Source organism: Nesoenas mayeri (assembly GCF_963082525.1).
Source record: "Nesoenas mayeri genome assembly, chromosome: 16".
In the NCBI taxonomy this organism is placed as follows: domain Eukaryota; kingdom Metazoa; phylum Chordata; class Aves; order Columbiformes; family Columbidae; genus Nesoenas; species Nesoenas mayeri.
In genome coordinates, this window is record NC_137562.1 from 4,816,222 (window position 1) to 4,835,879 (window position 19,658).

The 19,658-nt window shown below is 41.8% G+C and overlaps 1 protein-coding gene across 2 annotated transcripts in view; it reads right to left on the bottom strand.

The window, feature by feature from the left end:
• Positions 1–15,419: 15,419 nt before the first annotated feature.
• The window catches only part of ZNF217 (zinc finger protein 217), a 28,142-nt gene continuing 23,903 nt past the window's right edge, over positions 15,420–19,658 (bottom strand). For both annotated transcript variants that reach the window (XM_080354862.1, XM_080354863.1), the window contains 2 exons: positions 18,588–18,716; positions 15,420–17,627 (listed from right to left, as the gene is read on the bottom strand). In XM_080354862.1, the coding sequence (XP_080210988.1) occupies positions 18,607–18,716 (110 nt within the window). In that variant the 3' untranslated portion in view covers positions 15,420–17,627; positions 18,588–18,606. The remainder of the gene's footprint in view (positions 17,628–18,587; positions 18,717–19,658) is intronic.

Consider the following 19,658-nt stretch of genomic DNA (forward strand, 5'->3'; position numbering starts at 1 on the left):
CATAACCTAGATGGGAAAAAATATGGCGCTTGAGGGAAGGAGGGAAAAAGTAAATGAAGTTCCAGGAATGTCATTCTGAAGTAATGAGGCATGGACAGAAAATATACCCCTCACATCATCGGATTGAGATGGCAGTCGAAATAGCTTCATTGAAGTGTCAGCACTCATCCATCAATCAATCATCCACAAGGAAAAATAGCGACAGTACAACGGGGCGGCTTTTATGGGATTTACTCATGGGCATAGGGAATAGCAGCTCAAATGTAGTTCTGACATGAAAAGCAAGGTGCTGATATTATTTTTTATGATGGGAGGATCATAAAGTGAATTGAGAACAGTGAGGTCTGTCTTTGCTTAACCTATTCAACTGGAAATGAACGGAGCTCAACTGGAAACGAGCAGAGCCTTCAGATGGGTTAAGATTGAAGCCTGCGCCGTGCTGAGCACCGGCCATTGACAACAAAATTCTATTAAAGCAAAATCAATGCATTAGCATCGAGCTCCTCAGAAGCTGTTAAATTGCACAGCCCGCTCCAGAGTTATTCAGTGAAGTTGCACAAGGCGGGTCCAGCATCCCCAGCCCAAAGGCAGCGAGCGCTGCCATTCAGTCCTGCCTGGGAGAAACCACGTGTGTGTCCCCAGCCCCGCTCCTTTCCCCAAGCTTTTGGGTGCTCTAGAAAAGAATATTTGGCTTATCGCAGCATCCAACGGGTGAGATTCCCACCAACTTCTGATGGTCCCGCGCCCCTGGGGGTTTGGGACCCGCTTTGGTAGGACCCCCCCATGCCGGACGTTTTGCCGCTCGCAACCGCGGCCGAGCCGCTCGGACGCCAACACGGGAGCTGTGGACCGGGATTTGGGGAGCGCTGGTTCCCCACGGGGAGGTCTGGCCGGCCAGCAGCGCGTTTTGCTCAGGTAACTTCACTCCAGCACAGGCAAGTGCAGAAACAGCTATTTCATTTAAAATCTGGCCACAAACCTTTATTACACACTGCTAAACCTTGATTATTTTGCCCGCATCGCCGTCCTCTGGGAACATTTTAGGTACACATTTGAATTAAGTGATTTTTCTTTTTTTTTTTTTACAATATGATATAAAAAAAGAAAATGTACATCTCTCCTCTCTCTTTCTCTGTACAAAACTGGATGAGTTGATAGTTTATCTGTCATATAAATCAGGTAACACAGAAAATCATTGCGTCTTTTCTCTATCGTATCTACTCAATATCTATCGTTCTGACTTTTATTCTTATTGGAGATCATCAAAACATTAATTAAAAGCCGAGTGATCAAACAGCTGAATATTTATGATTCACATCCTTGCTTATTAACAAGTGGCATATTGATATACCACATATCCAAGCTGCTTATGCTCTTGCACTGCAATAAAGCAGTAAGAATTGTTACCCTTACACACTGCTTTGAGAGATTTATTCAGCAAGCACAGCTCCCTTTCTGCCACCGTCCATGTCAAAATAAGCCAAATCACCTCAAAAAAAGAAAAAGTTTTATTTTAAAAGAAGGAGACGTAATTAGCATCTCTTTGGAGCCTAGTATGGAAAAATTCCAGTGCATCAGTCTCAGATGTTTTTTCCAGGCTCTTATTATTTAAGCTGAGAATGAGAAGGACACTCAGCTTTAAAAATGGCCATCATTAGTACAATAATAATTGTTAGTTCAAAAAAAAAATCTCTGAGAATCTGCTAACAAACCTGCCCAGTAATTACTTGTCAATGCAACTTCATTATGGGTTTTATTACCTACTTGTAGAAGTATTTACAAGACTGACCTCCTTAGCTTTTTTAGAGATCACGGAGGATATAGGAAGTCATTTTAAAAATCAATGCTTGTACATTAACGTGATAGGGGTTGAAGTCTTCCAAGCCACTTTTACAGGCTATTGAGTCAACTCTCACACATTCAAATGGCAAGGACTGTTCCCCTAATTTTTGGTCTTTTATTCTTAATCACATTTTGATAAAGTGTCATATTTAGTGACTAATTTATACCCACAGCTCAGTTCCTATGACAGAAGGGGACGTTCCCATCGGGAAGCATCCGTGCAGGCGTTGCAGGGGAAGCAAACTGCCCTTGTGATCGGGAAAATACACAAGTAACTGAGTTTGGGCATGGGGGAGCCACCCAGGGGAGATTTGCTTTCTGCAGCATTGCTCCCTGCTAATTGCTAATTACTAACGGCCTGATCCTGCAGCCGAGGTGCTGCCCCTGTTCAAGCATAGCGGCTCAGCTCAGCCCTTGAGTTAGTCTTGCTGCAAATATGTTGAGAAAACACATGGAAATGAAAGACAGCAACCTCATCTTTGGTAGAGACTTCCTCCCAGTGAAGAAATGCCCCTGTGCAGCGCCCGAGGCCACCACCCCTGTCCCCTCTGCACTTGCCATCGTCACTCTCAGGCTAAAGAAAGTGTGTCGGCTAAGCGGAGGTGGATCTCCATCACACAGGGCTTTTGTCTTCCCAAACAGATATACGATGCAATTTATATTTAAAATTCTCTCTATAAAGACAGTATTGATCACAGATTCCAGATCAATACGTTGCAATTACAGCAGGCTTTAAAGACCATCTGTTCCCAAGCAAGAGCACTGATATAACCACCTCTATATCTTTTGAAAAAGTGCTACTGATATGTGCCCATCTTCTTACAGTACAACCCGACATATTATTTTTGCTCCTAGGAAACTGTGCTTAGGAGCTTCATAGAGTTGTAATTCCTGGTTCCTGGCCACCCCAGAGGAGACCTGAGAGCAGCTTCTCATTGGGTTCCAAAGTCTCCACAGGGTCAGTGACACGGTGGTTTTGCTGGCCTGGTTTTCCTGCTCCCCCCACAATTTATCCCACAGGTTGTAACTTTCCTTTTTTTGCCCAACCTCTGTCCTCAGTTGAAAACAATCAGCAAGAGATTATTGAATTTCACTAAAACTAAGAACTTTTCACTAATGGTGCTTAAGAGTCTGAGCTGGACATTGGTAGGTGGAAACTAAGCCTTTTTTACATGTGGCAGATTGGACACGGCGAATGTAATATTTCAAAACTCGTAGCTAAAGAATAAATGACATGCATCTAAAGGCAGATTTCAATTCACATTTCATCAAACGGAGGTCCTAATTGGTCAGCCCCTGAGGTCAAGGTAAGTCTTTCTGCTGATGGTCCGGGGTGAGCCAGCACCAGGTAGCGATTCCAGAAATAACAAGTTTCCTGGAGTTTCTTTTTTCTTTTCTTAACTATTTCCTGCGGTGGTTGACTTCACACAAGCACATAGAATTTAGGATCATTTTTCTCCAATTGTCTCCTGAAAGGAAGTGAAAGAATTAAAAAAAAAAATAAAACCAATGGGTTTACAATGATACCAGAAGCCAACATCCCTTTGCAAACCAGCCCGTGCCCAGCGAGGGGGTTTGCATCCCACACGCGTTGTGCCGGGTCCCACCGGGATGGTCCTGATCTTCCCTGCAACCACCTCCCTCTCATTTCATTCCGGTCTTCAGCTTTATTTATACCAACTCCTAAAAAAATAAAAACAGAAGCCAGATTCTGAATTCATTTATTCTGGTGTAAATCCAGAGCTGCTCCTTGGAATTCAGTATATTTACCCTCTGCCTACACAGCTCCAAACACTGTCCTCACGGTCCTAACCTTGGATTCCTAACATGTTTAGATGGTTTTGAAAACAACTTGGGCAAACAGTCTCCAGCTCCGTGCAGATTTAATCTAAGGCACAGTCTGCACTTGAGAAGTTTTATAGTTTTGTCAGGGAAGTGATTGCAAAACTTTGTTATTGCTGTGACTATGCTGGTAAAAATCCTAATGTGAAAACAGTTGTATCGCTATAAAGCACTTTATACTGGTACAGCTTATTTTGCTTTGCTGGACCACTCTTATACCAGTGCAAGCACTTTTATCCCGGTATACTTCAGTCACCATTAGTGGTCATATTTTTGTTTTAACTATGCTGGCAAAAATGTGAACAGTAGGTAAAGTTTAAGATGACACTGTTGTTTCTCGTACCAAAGTGTCTGTACAATATTTTCTTTGAGAGTATTTTTGAAAGTGAAATAGCTGTACCACTGGACTTAACTGCAGAGTTATAAACTTCCAGTTCATCATCACTCTCAGCTCATGAAATGTCTTCAGGCCTTTGTAACAAGCCCTGTTTGAGACAACAGATTAAATACTAATCCTAGCGGGTCGTACATCTCCACTTGAGTTCATATCATCTAGCTGAGCAAACTAGGTTTTTTTGATCTAAGACAACAAATTCTTGCATTAGATTTAGACAAGCTAGCAGGAAAAATATTCATATCTTAAAGAGAAAAATGAAAATAACGTCTTGCAAAAATGTAGCTACATTAAATGCAAAGAATGTTTTCCCTTGAAACCCACATCCCCGGGTGGGCAGCAGCCCCAGGGGAAGGGCTGTAGTGACAGAACAAACATCCACACAACAGCCTCAAATGTGGAAGATTTATTTGAGCAATGCTTTCAATTACTAACTGGTCTGTGTAACATTTAAAAAAAAATGCATATCTATCTCTCTATCGGTAGATAGATATACGTGGATATGCAGCCATATACAGATACCTACCCCCTGTATACATTCATATATTTGTGCACACACTGCGGGTGTGTGTGTGGAGCTGTTTATAACCGGGCTCCCACTCTATGGCTGAAGCAGCAGCTGGGCACAGCTGGCACCAAGCGGAGCAGCAGGTATCTTCAGGATGTACAATGCAGTATTTTGGCTTTATAACGCAGCAAATGCTGGAATGTGCAATACAGGTTGCAAAAGCTGACAAGCTAAACAGGTCTTCTTTGGCTCAGGGTACTTCACTGTCGTGTGTCTCTGGTACAATGTGCCCTTTTGTCTAGTGCTCAGGCACCGCTTATTAATCCTTTTATTTTATTTTCTTTGTTTTACATTTGTTTCGGTTTTTATTATCTCGAACGTGTCAGCACAAATCGTGAGATTCACCCCCATTTTAAAGAACAGAGCATAGTTGGCCATAATAGTAAATCTGACGGTTTTGCTCTGCCCTGGCACTTGTGGTGTGTAATAGGTTTGTTATTGGCAGCATCTTCAGGTTACACCTGTGACCCGTGGCGTTAAGTCTAGAATTTTGTTTAAAAAAAATAATAATAATTTAAAAAAATAATCAAAAGCTCCTTTCTGTTTAAAAAAAAATGTATATACTACAAATTGCAAAAAGGAAAGATTAAACACTTTTTTTATATATATTACCAACTCAAATGGGACTCCTTTCCAAGAGGACTCATGGTGACTTTATCTGTAGAATGTTTCAGTGCTTATGCACTAATTTTGTAACAAGTGCATGCTGTATAGAATATATTGCCTGTATACTTAGAGTGGAGGGGGGGCCAAGCTGCTCTTCATTGTGCACTGCAGCTTGTTCGGATGAAAAGTTATGCCTTTGATGCATTTTTATACTGTACATATTTGTATATATTGACTATATTGCCATGTTACGAACACAGATTGTGTTATATTTGCTCGTTTCGGTTTCCTACAAAAAAAAAAACCTTGGTCCATATTGGGGGATTTTTATTATTCTTTTTTTTTTTTTTAATAGAAAAATATGCTCATCATTTTGGTTTGTTCCTTTTCTTGGTCATCGTCTTTCAATGGTTCCTAATGCAACGAGGGGGGAGATTTTGGAGGAACTCCGAGGAGCGAGTCTGTGTTTGCATGAGAGCTGCCCAGTCGCCGGCTGGAAGGGGGTGGGGGGAACAGGGGAAATTGAAGTCAAGTTTTGCTTTTAAAGCATGCGTAGTCCCACGGGAAAACCCATACATGTACAATTATTCTCTTTGTATTTTATCTAATAGTGCCTGAATATTTTTTTTTTAATGTCTTCTTGGAGGAACAATTCATAATTGTCAAAATTTGAAACATTAGCTTAATTTTGTTTTCATGACCTCTCATTTCTCCTCCTTATTTATTTTGTTGCTGTTTATAATGGGCCCCAAGGCCATTTGTGACATTGCAGTGGTCTTCTTCCACATTAAGGATGTTTTTAAAATTACTGAGATTATTGAGCCAACAGGCTGTTTTAATCAAAACCATGTTTCACTTGGTTTGGATGATTATGAATGGTCCTTACAATGGGAACAGCCCTTTCTGCTGGGGGACAGAACCACCTAGTGGCCCGAAGCCTCATGGCAGAGGCGCCTCTGCCCAATATTTACCGTCTCTCTCAAAGCCAAACTGGCAATTTGGCTTCAAATTGTTTGCTTATTATAACTAACTTCAACTAAACAAACTGATAATGTTAATGGCATTTTTTTTCTCCCTTTGGTTGATTGCTAAATAAATTCGTATAATTTATACTAGAAGAGATTACTGCTTTTATTGTTTTGGGTTCCCCCAAACCAATTATTAACAATCAGGACTATGTATCTCATTAAATTTAAATCAGGTCAGACCTATTTATCTAAGGCCTTTTCTGATTTACAGGAAGATGACTGTATTCCAGTGCATTTAAGATGTATTTCTGCGTATCATTTTGCAGCATTGAAATCTATTAATGATGATTTTTTTTTGTTCTGCATTTTTACCACGGTAAATACATTGTAAAAGAAAAATCCCTCAACTTTCCCACAGAAAACGTTACTTTTTATGCCCAGGGATTTTATTTTTAATAAAATCACTGCAGTTTTAGAACTGTAATTAAAGCCCTGAATAATAGATCACACATCTTTATCTGTTGTGTTTAAAAAGGAAAAAAAAAATAGCCCAAACTGCTCCCATAATCCTGAATGCCTCATTTCCATAAAAAAGGTTTCTATACATATATTATTTACATTTTTAAACATGGTAATTCTTTCCTTTGTGGCATAAAATGTCTCTTTTTCCACTGCAGCTATTGGAAAGCGACTGCTCACATCTGAAATGTTATCGTAATTTGCATCAGGAAACCCAACTGCAGACATTAAGGACTTGGGTGTGTTCAATTATGGTTTTGCTGGAGGCTGTCCCTCATTCTAATGCTGCACTCATTGAACTACCTTTCTGAAATCTCGCTGATACGGTTCACCATAGACATGCTTCACAACATCATTAGCTTTGCAAATGGCTTCATTTCAGTCAATGCAGACTTCAGTTTTGGCCAATTGTAAAATGGAAATTTGAAAAGAAAAAAAAAAAAAAAAACAGATGCACTTAAAACATGAAAAGAATTATTTATATGATAAAAATATATTTAGATTTTCAAAGCACAAGACTGAACAGAAGTGCTCTTTTTATGCTTTCTGAAGATGTTACTGTTAAAAGTCTTTCTACATCAGGCTTAATAAATCTGTAATGACATTTGATGGATTGATTTTCGTGTGGGTTTTTCTTTTCATTCTTTATTTTTTTTCCCCCTTTCTTTCTCTGCAGAGAAAGAAAAAGACTGACCTGGGGAGGCTGTGGGAGTCACAGAACCACAGGAATGTGCCTGTTTCAGTGAAAATCGCAAACCATTCCTAGCAGCCTCTTCCCTTAGATAATAGTCACTTAAAATAAGAAAACAAATCTGACTACAGCACCCTGCATTTGTTTCTACAGACCTTCTCCTTCCCCTGGTCCGGCTCCCCTGGCCACGCCGTGCAGGGTTATTTATGGTGTAATCTCCAGCGAGGCACCGGCTGCTGTCACACAAATTCAAGGCTCGCGAGCCATAAACCAGCCATGATTGAGACACCAACCACCCCGCTCCCCGGCTGCACCCCAGACAGATGCCTCTGCTCAACACGTCCCCGTGTCACACACCCCGGTGCGGAGCGCACCCCCAAGGAGCCCCCATGGGTTGTTTATTGCCCAGGAGTCAAGGCTCTCCATGGCAGAGATCCCCAATACTTGTACTCATTAATGGGTACAGCATCACCTGTTAGCTGTATTTAATTGCCGCCGCTCCTCCTCATCGCGATAAATGTATGACGAGTGGCAGGACCCATCTGCAGTACAGCAGCCGAGGGCCGCGCATCCTCCCCACGCTGCTGCCTGCCAAATAGAATAGAATGGGATGGGATATGATAGGATAAGATGATGGATGGGATGGGATGGGATGGGATGGGATGGGATGGGATGGGATGAATAGAATAAGAATGGAATGGAGTGGAATGGAATGGAACAGGATAAGACAGGACAGAATAGAATAGAAGTTGGAAAATACCCTCAGGATCTTTGAGTCCAACCAATGACCTCACTCTAGCACTAAACCATGTTCCTAAGAACCTCATCTAAGCATCTTTTAAACCCCTCCAGGGACGGTGACTCCACCAGTGCCCTGGGCAGCCTGTTCCAATGCCCAACAGCCCTTTCCGTGAAGAATTTTTTTCTAATATCCAATCTGAACCTCCCCTGGCACAACTGGAGGGGAGGGAAGAGCTGGATGTGTCTCCCCACCCCACCATTGCCCTTCTCCTTGGATTTCCTCCAAAGCTCATGCTTTTCCTAAGTTCCCCTGGGGGTCTCCCCAGCCTGGCAGGGAGCACAGGAGACACCAGAGCAGCACCGCTGGGCCCATCTCCAGCCGCCCACCCCAGCACCCAAAGCCTGAATTGGTAAAAGGCTCCACACCCTCCTCACCCCAACACTCACTCCTTGGTGTGACTGTCCCACACCCACTGCTGACCTGCACGAGCCACCTTCAACTTCTACACATCAAGTAGTTCGTTAGCAAATACACTTACAAGACGGTGCCTTGGATCCTGCAACGCTTTTTTAAGTGATTTTTTTTTTCCTTTTAAAGGAATCTATTGCACACATATCAAGAAACCCCTCTAGGGTAAAATAAAAAATATATATAGATGGCTAAAATAACAAATGAATCATAAAACTTAGAGATGGAAAAGGACTATTAGATCATCCAATTTATCTTGCTGTCTGCCAATACAGGTTTGCTCCCCACAGACCTCTCCCCAGGGCTTTGTCTGGCCTTTCTGACTCAACTCCAGCACGCAGGGTCCTCTGCCACCTTCCTGGGAAGAGCAGTTAATGGTTCAGGCATGTTTTATAGGTCTGGGGCTAAATCCTGGCCTGAAGGGACTCTCACCTGCAAGGTGCACAGGTATTGACCCCCAATATTTTAATGACTGGGCAGGATGGGGCACCTGCCCGTGCTGCAGCGTTCCCGTCCCGCTGGAGGTGCCGAACCAGCCGCAGGCAGCTCTCAGCAGGCTCAGAGCCTGCTCTAATTTATTCCAACGGTTTGAACTTGCATCTTTTCTCTTTTTTTTTTTAATTATTGGTGATACACTGCAACAGAAGAACAAACAAACAAATAAAATCAACCCTTCAGCTTCTCAGATGGATGTTTTGGCTACAGGGCAACTTTGAAAGCTGGTTCAATTGTTTCTGCTTTCATTTTTTTTTTTTGCTGCTCCTTAAAACTGTCTTGATTTAATAAAAGTTAAATGTTTTCATAGGAAAATCAGGCTGGGTGGTTTGTGATTCTTTTATGTACAACACGAACATTACATTATTCAACAATTCAGGAATAAATTTAATTCTGTCTACCTTAGCTGAACGTTTTACAATTTAAATAGCTGGTCTGACAGTGAAGTCTGGGTACTGAGGAGAGATGGATTCGCTCCAGAAGGGCACTAAGGTCGTGGTGCAAAGGATTTCAGGTGGGACACGGCCGAGCGTGTGGGAGGCAGAAGAGCAGAGCCCGGGAGCAGGGGCTGGGTTTGCCATGGGATTGTCAGACCCACCTTCCGAGACACCACAAAATGGGAAGGAACCGCAGTTCGCTCTGAAACGTAAAAGCACAAAGCGCCACCCAAGCTGGGCATCCTTCACACACAGCTCCATTCTTAGTGCCGGTCCCCTCCGCGGGCGAGGGGGTACCCAGGCTGGGGACATGTCTCTGTGGGGCCATCGCACACGCTCGGGCACACACTGCGCTTCCCCAGCAGTTCCAGCGCCCCGAGGTCCCGAGCCAGCTGGCACAGCCGCTTCAGAAGTTTATGTTGCTCAGGGCAGTTTATTAGGCAGATTTATGGCCAGGAAAACAAAAGTTTAGAGGAACAAAAGGCAACCCTACATACCCTCAGCATCTGTTCCTGGCTCACACCGACTCCTCAGCCCCAGCTCACAGGCAAATCTGGAGCAAACCGAGCTTTTAAGTGGGCTCCAGAGCTCAGGCTGTCCTCACAGAAAGAGAACTAACAAATATCACAAGAAAAACAATCCGAAACAGGGTACAAAAGTTCAGGCTGTATTAAGTTGCTCCTCACTACTGAGAAGATCTTTCCTTGCTCACGGGAAGGAGTCAGGGTCCTGAGGATGATGATGATGGAGACCCTCCCAGGATGCAGCACAGACAGCCCAGCTGCCAGGCAATGAGCTGGGAGCCCCATTCTCCTCCATCCATCAGCTCACATGGAGAGCAGGAGTGTGCTGGTGTCACCAGGGGTGTGCTGGTGTCACCAGGGGTGCGCTGGTGTCAGTGAGAGCATGCTGGTGTCACCAGGGGTGTGCTGGTGTCAGTGGGAGCGTGCTGGTGTCATGAGGAGTGCGCTGGTGTCACCAGGAGTGTGCTGGTGTCACCAGGGGTGTGCTGGTGTCACTGGGAGTGCGTTGGTGTCACCAGGAGTGTGCTTGTGTCACTGAGAGTGTGCTGGTGTCACCGGGAGTGTACTGGTGTCACGAGGAGTGCGTTGGTGTCACCGGGAGTGTGCTGGTGTCACCAGGAGTGTGCTGGTGTCACCGGGAGTGCACAGGGCCAGGCTTCTATCACGGCAGGTAGAATCATAGAACCATTTTTGTTGGAAGAGACCCTTAAGATCATCGAGCTCAGCCATAACCTAAATCTGGCACTCAAACATGTCCCTAAGAGCCTCATTTCTGCATCTTTTAAACCCCTCCAGGTATGGTGACTCCATCACTTCCCAGGGCCGCCTGTTCCAGCGCTTCACAACCCTTTCCGCGAATACATTTTTTCCTAACATCCCCTCTGAACCCCCCCAGTGCAACTTGTGACCATTTCCTCCCATCCTACCCCTTGCTATGCAGGAGAAGAAACCAACACCCTCCGTGCCCCAACCTCCTTTCAGGTGTTTGAAGAGCGAGAGATGATCTCCCCTCAGCCTCCTAGAAAACAACCGACCGCACCAAAGACACAGCACAACTGAGGCCACGTGTACCCCAGGACTGAGCGGGGCCCTGCCTGTGACGCTCAGCAGCGCACTGCTAATCCCATTTGCTTGTTTTCCCAAACTAACAACATGTCAATAGCTCTGGATAAACTCATTCCAGCATACGCTCAGGTTAAATTAACAAAATGAGAAGCCCCTGAGTTTAGGAAAAGAGCAATAATGCAAGGTTAGAGAAGGGGGAAATCACATTTTTTGTATAAAAAGTCAATCTGTAAGCAATTGTGCTAATGCTTTAAAGATGATCAGCTCAGGCTTTTGGAGTCAAACAGGAAAACAACCAAAATTCTTATTGGGAAAGAAATTTTTCAACCTGAAAACAGATTCTGTCAAAATGTCAAAGGCCCAGATTTAGGTTCTGCTATAATGAGACTTTTACAAGACCAAATTTGAATAGAAACGTGGAGTTCAATTACCTTTTACCCTCCAGTAACTGTTGCAGAGGGAGGAGGAGAAGAAATACAAACCCACATATAATGCTGAAGGTAAATCAAAGAGAAACAGGAATTAAGAAGTGCCAAATCTCACCCTTATCCGACTTTCTGGAACACACGGAGCGACCGCACGACACTGTCGCTGGGAAGGTGTTTAAGTTTTATTTGCACTAAAGTTTGCCAAAAAAATTAGTCCTGGAAAATATGTTGTCTGGGCAATAAAGAGAACTGAAGCGCTCGTGTAACTGAGAGCAGAAACCTGCAAGCAGATGCACTAAATACCTTGTGCTGGGGAGTTTCTGGAGCTTTTGGAAGAACAGAGGAGGAAAAAATGCAAGTTTGGTGAAAACATATTTCTGAATTAATTCTAATTTCACTCAGTTGTTCTGACCTTTTCTTTTCCTGAACAACTTATGCTTAACTTTGACATTAAAATTTCATTTGGTTTGCTCAGAATGACTTTATTTAGCAATGTTTAATTAGATTTTTGAACCTATACATGTATTAAAAATTCAGAAATACCCTAAACTGAAATAACATGACAAAATGTGAACTACTCTTTTTTTAACTGAAGAGAAGAGGGATGTTTTTTCTTTAAGTGAAAGCGATTACCTGATTTTCCCGAATTTTCAGAAGAGCAGACGCTTGTTGTTTCCTCCCTTCACACAGGTCCCCCTTGTTCCAGCAAACCGCACCGAGGATGCAGGGATGAAATTGCGGGAAGGCTCCTTGCCAGTAATTATTCAACAGGATGAAAAATCAGTAATTAGGTCATGACTTTCATAGAGGATTAATGAAAACATTTCATATGTGTAAAATGAATTTTAAATGCCAAAGCTTTCCGTAATTATTTATTAGGCCAGATTTGCTCATGCAAATAGTTTCGTACCTAAGATTTCACACAGAGAAGTGCCTGTCTCAGTGATGTGCGCCACATTGTAAAATGCATCATTTAATTAATCAGAAAATCTTGAGCAGTCAAAAATAATGGTAGCCAGCAGCTAAACTGCACACTAAATCTGCTCTATAGCAACATATTTCAGCAAATATTGATAGGGTGAGAAGAGAAAATCGGAGATAACGTTTCTGTATCTACAGATTTCCTGTGGTTCATCTCACTCGTCGGTGAAGTTTCCTGGTTATGCTGTGATTTCTGCTACATAGATTATTTAAAGAGACCGACATCTGCATGTATGCTTTATTCTGGGGCCGCTCTGTGTTTTATTTTTATCTGCTTTATGCAATGGCTAATTAATTTAGGAATCTAAAGCAAACTTGCCCGTCAGACGCAGCTCCTGCAGCGCGGGTTCCCGGCCCTCTCCTGGGCTCGCATCGCCACCTAATGCCGAACACACGGCAGCTCTCACCAGGAGGGAACGCAATGATGCTCTAGTGCCTTTTCCACAACATCTCCTGGTCGCAGAGCTGCTGGAGCCACCCTGTTGTCCACCCGGGAGCTTCCACCGTCAAGTGGAGCAGTCGTGACTTTCTAGCAGCGGAGGGAACAAACAGCCTTTCCCTCCCTTACAGAAGCTGAGGCTCTTGTGAAGTCTTAAAAACCAGAACAGATGAACTCCTCCGGCTCAGCCTGGAAGCCGACAGCAGTGGTATTCTGCACGTAGGGAGCCACGGTTGACCTCCGTGGAAACAAAGAGAGGAAACTTCTGAAAAGGGAGCAGCACCACCGAAATCCAGAGTTCCCCGATTCCGAGCTTCTGCAGAAAGACCAGAGCGAAGTACGTTACTTTGCATTCATATGAACGTACACAGAAGCAACACGAAGCTGCTGTATCTGCCCTAAGCAGGTCAGGCTCAGCTCAACCAGAGCCAATAAGAAAATCAAGAATCGATGACCTGGGAAGGTACCGCACCTTCAAATTTAATGCTTTCCAGAAGAGGTGACACACTTACAGATCCGGGCTCAGAACAGGGGCCGACACAGCAACAAGGGTTCAAAAAGAGAGAATTTCTTGTTCTGAGCAGGCTGCTGTCTCATCTACAAACAGCTACTGATTTTGGCAATATTTCACGTATGAGCCACTACTGGACCCAGTATCTATCAATAATGAACTCCACACTAAATAAAACTGTGTCTCATATAGCTGACCCTTGTTACAGACAACAATTCATGGGAAAATGGGCACTCTCGCAATTAGCACATGGTTACTCAATCTGCACAGCTACACATGGTAATCATGCTGCGGCATGTTTGGAAATGCCAGATCTCATTTTCTCCAGTAATCCTAAATCACATGAATATCTTCTGTAGGAACTACTACTTTAGATGTTACAAATTAATATTAAGATGAAATTGAATTAAATGTACTGATTTTAATGTCATGAATGCACTCATAACTATTTTTTCCCCTGAGAACCATCTGCAATTTAGAGACTTGCTAATCCTAATTAAACGCACTTTTCTTAAGTGTGTGCAAATGAACAGAGAAATCTGCTCAGTAACGCACTCGCATATTTTTCTCTTTCACAAAGGGGAAGAAGAAACTGTTTTGTGATTCAATACTAGATCTTTGTAAGAGAAAATGAGTGTTGCTTCTTCATAATTTCAAGACATACCATAGTCTTACCATGTATCTGAAGTACAGGGGGAAGATCCCTCAAATGGGTGTTTCTAACACTGAACAGTTACAGTCACAGTAAAGCTGTATTTGTGGTTTTGGTGATTCTCCAAGTCCTCAGGTACCCTTTGTGGAGACAACAACCAGGTCCTGATGGAACCAGCGATCACTGGGCTGGGTTGGCAGGAGGGGGTAGAAACCAGAGCAGCCCATCTCACCAAGCTCTCCAACCAGAGCTGCTTGACCAACACCAAGAGCAAAACCCACCCCAGATTCATTTACCAGCTCCATTTCTGTTTGGTTTTTCTTTTGGTTTTGGCCTCCCTCCCTTCTCAACCTTTCAATTAACTCAACTTCGGCTGGGAACAGCATTTATCCCAAATGAATGCAGTGGGAAGGCTTCACAGTATTAATGTATCTCACAACTGAGAAACAAATTATATTACAAAACAGATAGGGTAGCGCTGAAAAAAAATACCTCCAAGATCCCACACTGTTTGGAGATGCCAGAGACTTGAAGTCAAAGAGACTTTTCAGCCTTTGGCTGAATATTCTTGTGCTGATTCCACATCGTTAACACCTCCCTCACATCAGGCAGTGAGGTTTGCCCTTTAATTTGACTTTTGATAGCTCGCACTGGTCACAGATCAGTCTGGCTCCCACTTCGATTTTTTGCTCCCCAACAGCACTTTTATATACTCAATAAACTACTTTAATCTACTTCTACAAACCTTATCATGGTAACAAGCACCAGCCTAGAGCAGAAACCAAAAGCTTCACCTGTGATGCCAATGAGGTTGTGGTCACTCACTTGTGTGGACTTAAGTCTTCTCTAGCTCTCTTCCAACCTCACCAGCTAGTGCTGAGATATGGTCAGGGGTGCTGGTGAGGTCTGACTGTGTTCCAAGAACACATCAGACCTAGAAATTTTTCACAGCAGTATAAGCTTTAAACAAATCCTGAAGCCTCACACGAATTAAAGAAAAGACCCACGCTCTCCTCCTAATTTCTTATCACCAGAAAGAATGCATACAATAAATCAATTCCCTTTCTTGAAGGAAAATAATGGAAAGAAGAAACAAAAGGTTTCTTTGGTATTGTAAGTTTTCCTCTTAAGCCTCATGGACTGGGAAGTTACTCAGTATTTTCACATAGAGCAACTGAACGCAGCATGAATTTGGTTTTGTTATTGCAGGTTCTCCTCCTCCCCCTCCTCCAGCGCTGTGAGGATGATGAGAGGTCAAGTGAACGTGAAATTCCAGGAAACTCATTGTAAGCTCTAAAAGCAAGACACAGAAACCAGTTTTGCAAAACACCAAGTCTATATTTACATCCACATGTAATAATATACTCAACTAAAGTGAAATACATTATAAATTAAATGAGTAATGTGTGCCTACTGCTTGACAACTTCCGGTTTCAACAATTAAAATAAAAGAAAATGGAATGAAATAAATACATTAAAAAAAAAAAAAATCAACAATTTGTACCTCTATATATGCACTGTTATTTCCAAAGAAACATACAAAACCAGTAGTATCCCAATAGTTAATACTGATGGGCAAAGTGTATTCTGAAGTACAGGGCTGTGCTGCCATGAAATAGAGTCTTCATGTCCACTTTTCCATTCCAGCCCCAAGATCCCTACCAAAAAGGCCTTGAGGGAAACTGTACCAGCATGAAGGGAGATTAAAAACAAGTTTTAGGTCTGTTTGCCGCCCACTCCCACCCAAAAATAATCTTAAAAACCAGCCCCGTACATTTTAATCAGAGAACCCCGTAAGGTACACAGATGATAGTTACAGCATGCATTCTATAAGACTCATTGAAAGATCACGCAAAAAAATAGATCAACCATTTTCCAAGTGAATTCATCTTCAAAAAATAGGCTATAAAAGTGCAAAACTAGGAAAACAAAAATCTAGATTATGTACATATGGCTCAGCTTATGAACAGGAAAAAAGGTAAATAGTGTACAATTTCCTGATACACAGCACTTCATTACATCGCCAGTTTACAGAGACATTAAAAATAGGTTCCATATACAGGAACTAAGACATACAACTGGAACATCTCAAGTTGCATAATGAAAAAACAAGAGTTTCTAGGTTTTGCTATTTTACATTTGCTGTAGGAGGGAAGAGAGCAAAATGAACAGTGCAAATTTTTCAATTTTTTTTGTTTTACTAAAAAATATATGGAAGTCAAAGCCAGGTACAGAAGAAATTAACTCTTAACTACGGCTTTATGAGAAGCAACTAGGAATGAGAGTCAAAATCCGCAACAATTCTGCTTTACTGGCTGGCAACTGGCCATCTTCCCTTTACAAAACTCAAACTGCATGTGCATTAGAAAAAATTCTTGCTGTCTTCACAGAAAAATAAAAGGAGACACTCTCCCATTAACAGGTTATTTCTCACTTTTAAACACCCAGTAGACGCTAAAACTCGACATCAAGAAGCTTCCAAGCACAGTCAAGCAGGCTACACCACAGCCACGTCCCTTTCGAAGTCTGTAGATCCCATGTTCGTATTGCAAGTCTCTTTGTTTGCGACTTTACAGTTTGGACAAAGGTGCAAAGTAAGTTTTCCTCTAAATGTAACTGTATTGAATTTAGTACAAAACTAAACATTTAGATTAGTATCATTTCCCACACAAGTCCCGGGTATTTTCTGCTGTCAAAGTTTGCATGTCGGTAGAGATGTTTGTTTAAAAGGCTTCTCTGAAGAACAGCAACAAAGGCCAAGAGAAGAATCCAACCATATTTCAGGAACGCCACACTGAAATCCAAATGTCAAGTATTGCCTCATCCTTGCACTTAAAAATATGCTGGAAACAGCCCCAGGGAACCAGATCCCTCCAACACATCACGGTCCTAACGCACACAAGGCAGATCAGCAGAATGTCAGCACCGTTGCTTTGACGTTCACAACATTTACAAACCGGACACTTTCAGACAAGTTTATTTGGAAGTTGTTTTAAAAAACTAACATAGTTCAACAGAAAAAAAAATAAACACAGATGAGAAACTTTCACCTTTATGAAAAAAGGGGCATTAAGCCAACAGGATTTCAACTTCAGTATCTATAAGTTTACCTGAGGTGCAATGACTATAAATTCTTTCAAAGAGAAACTCTTCAGCAGCGCTCAAGTATGTAAAAATATAATTCCTACCTAATATTTGGTCAATTAATTCTAATGAAAAATACTCCAAAGTCAATGTCAAGATATACATTCTCCACATGTCTTCATAATCCAATTGTTTAGACTACTTTTTATGGCTATTTGGTACAAAATGTTAACAGAACCAGTATTATAAAACTGTAGTGTTTTTGTATACAGTACAATCACAGCTTAGTTCAGTAGCTTTCACCATTCGTTTTTCTTCCAGGGATGAACTGCAGGTATAACTCCATAAAACATGCACTTGTGTCCTTAGACCTAGGGGAAAAAAGGGGAAAAAAATTTGTTTTGTGATATACAAGTATAAAATAGTACAACACATTTATTTTGTTGTGAGGAGCATCTTTAAAACATAAAACTAATTCATTCCACACCCTTGCATAAGTGTATGTAGAAACTGATATTGCAATAAAAGGTCTGGGTCTTCTATTTGCCAAACAAAAGCTGGCAATCAAGTCTACTTTTGAAAATACTCAAGCCCCAAGTAGAAATACAGCCAGGAAATTGAGTTAGCTTAAAAAAAGCAGAACTATACAAAATATGTTTAGTATGGGGACAATAACAGCAGTAAGAATAGAGGAATATCAAGAAATGAAGTATTTTAGAAGCTGTCAGCTAGATGCGAGATAGCTCTGCTCCCCAGATATGTAAAATCTTCCCATAAAATAGTGCACACTGGTCCAGGTGCTACAGCGTTCAAGACTTATCTCCTTAAATTTGAATGAGGAAAATTATCTGTAGCTCTGGGTTTGAAAAAAGCACCCAGATATATGTATTTATTTATAGTCTTACAGAGTACTTATCTCCTTAGCAGCTAAGAATGTTGCAAACACAATGAGGTGGTTAAATTCTGAGATACAGCAAAAGAACTGAGGAGCTGAAGCACAGGAATTCACAACAGCAGGGTCATTCTTTTCACTTGACCTGTTTCCCCGAGAGGCAACACCCACCCCACAGTCAAACAAAGGAAAAACTATTTGGAACAACCTCTCCAGTTCACACTGTCAGGGAGCTATAGGGAACCCCTTACTTCCCTATATGCACTATTCAAAACAACTGCTACACCAGTATTTGGTTCACTTCGTAAAGAGGGGTTTGTATTTTCAGCTCTTCCGATTCAGACTTTCATAACCTCTCATCATGCTACGCAGCAGCCTTTGATGTTACAAGTACACAATGCAACATGTAAGTAACAATAAGTTCAAAAGGTTTCTTTACCGTTTCTTGAAGTAAATGATTAATTCTTCTTGTCACTTGGTCGAAAGTGCGTGTTAGCAATGAAGCTTTCGTAACTTCGCTTTTGTAGCCCGCTGCTAGATAAGTGTTGGTACGACACTGATCTCTTTCCTGACAAAAACAAGTTTAGGGTTAGAATTATTTCTTGCTAATCTAATTGGTCGACATTCAGTTGTGAGCAGCTCTACATCAGCATCCAGAACCCCACAACACCACAAACCATCTCGAAAGCAGTGCCCAAGACAAGGTATCTCTACTCCTATTAAAAGATTATACATAATTCAGTATCCAGAACTAATACAAGAGAAATGACAAAACTAATTTAGCAACTTCATTCTAAGCTGTATAAATGTGATGTCCGTTTCTCCAGATTTCATCCATTTTATTTACAAAAAAGCTAAGTCTTTGCTTAACTCATCATACAGCAAGCTCCACTTTAAGAAGGCTTAAGTGCTGCAATATTTCTATAGCATAATGCCTACGATCTGCTTTCTGTTTGAAAATGGATTTTTTTGAATACGAGTATTGGAGAGGAAAAACAGGTATACTACATTATTGCCATCACAGATTGTATGGCAACTGTGACACTTCCAAGTGTCATACATTTACTTGAGGACCATTGTTAAGCGATTTTCAGTCTAGTATACAGGTAATTTCATGTTTATCTGAGACCGTTAATTCAGATTTATACATGTGAAATCAATGTCTATTCCATATTAAGTCTTATTAGCTTAGGCAAGCAGTCAAAAACACTTCATAAAATTAAGAAAAAAGTCAAGAATCATTACTCCCACGGGATACAAAAAGCCCAACTGCCATCCATATTCCTTGAAAGTTTTAAATGCAGCACTGAAAAAAACCCCAGCAAGCTATAATTAAATTAAAATGGCAAAGCTAAATTAAAATTTCAATGGAATCTACGAAGCCATTGGAGTGTGTCATGAGCAATTGTCTTTAATTTGCAGGCTCTGCCAGATCAATCAGCCAACAGGTTATCCCTGATAGCACGTTGCCATTGCAAAGGCAACTAATTTGAAAATAACACAAACTGAG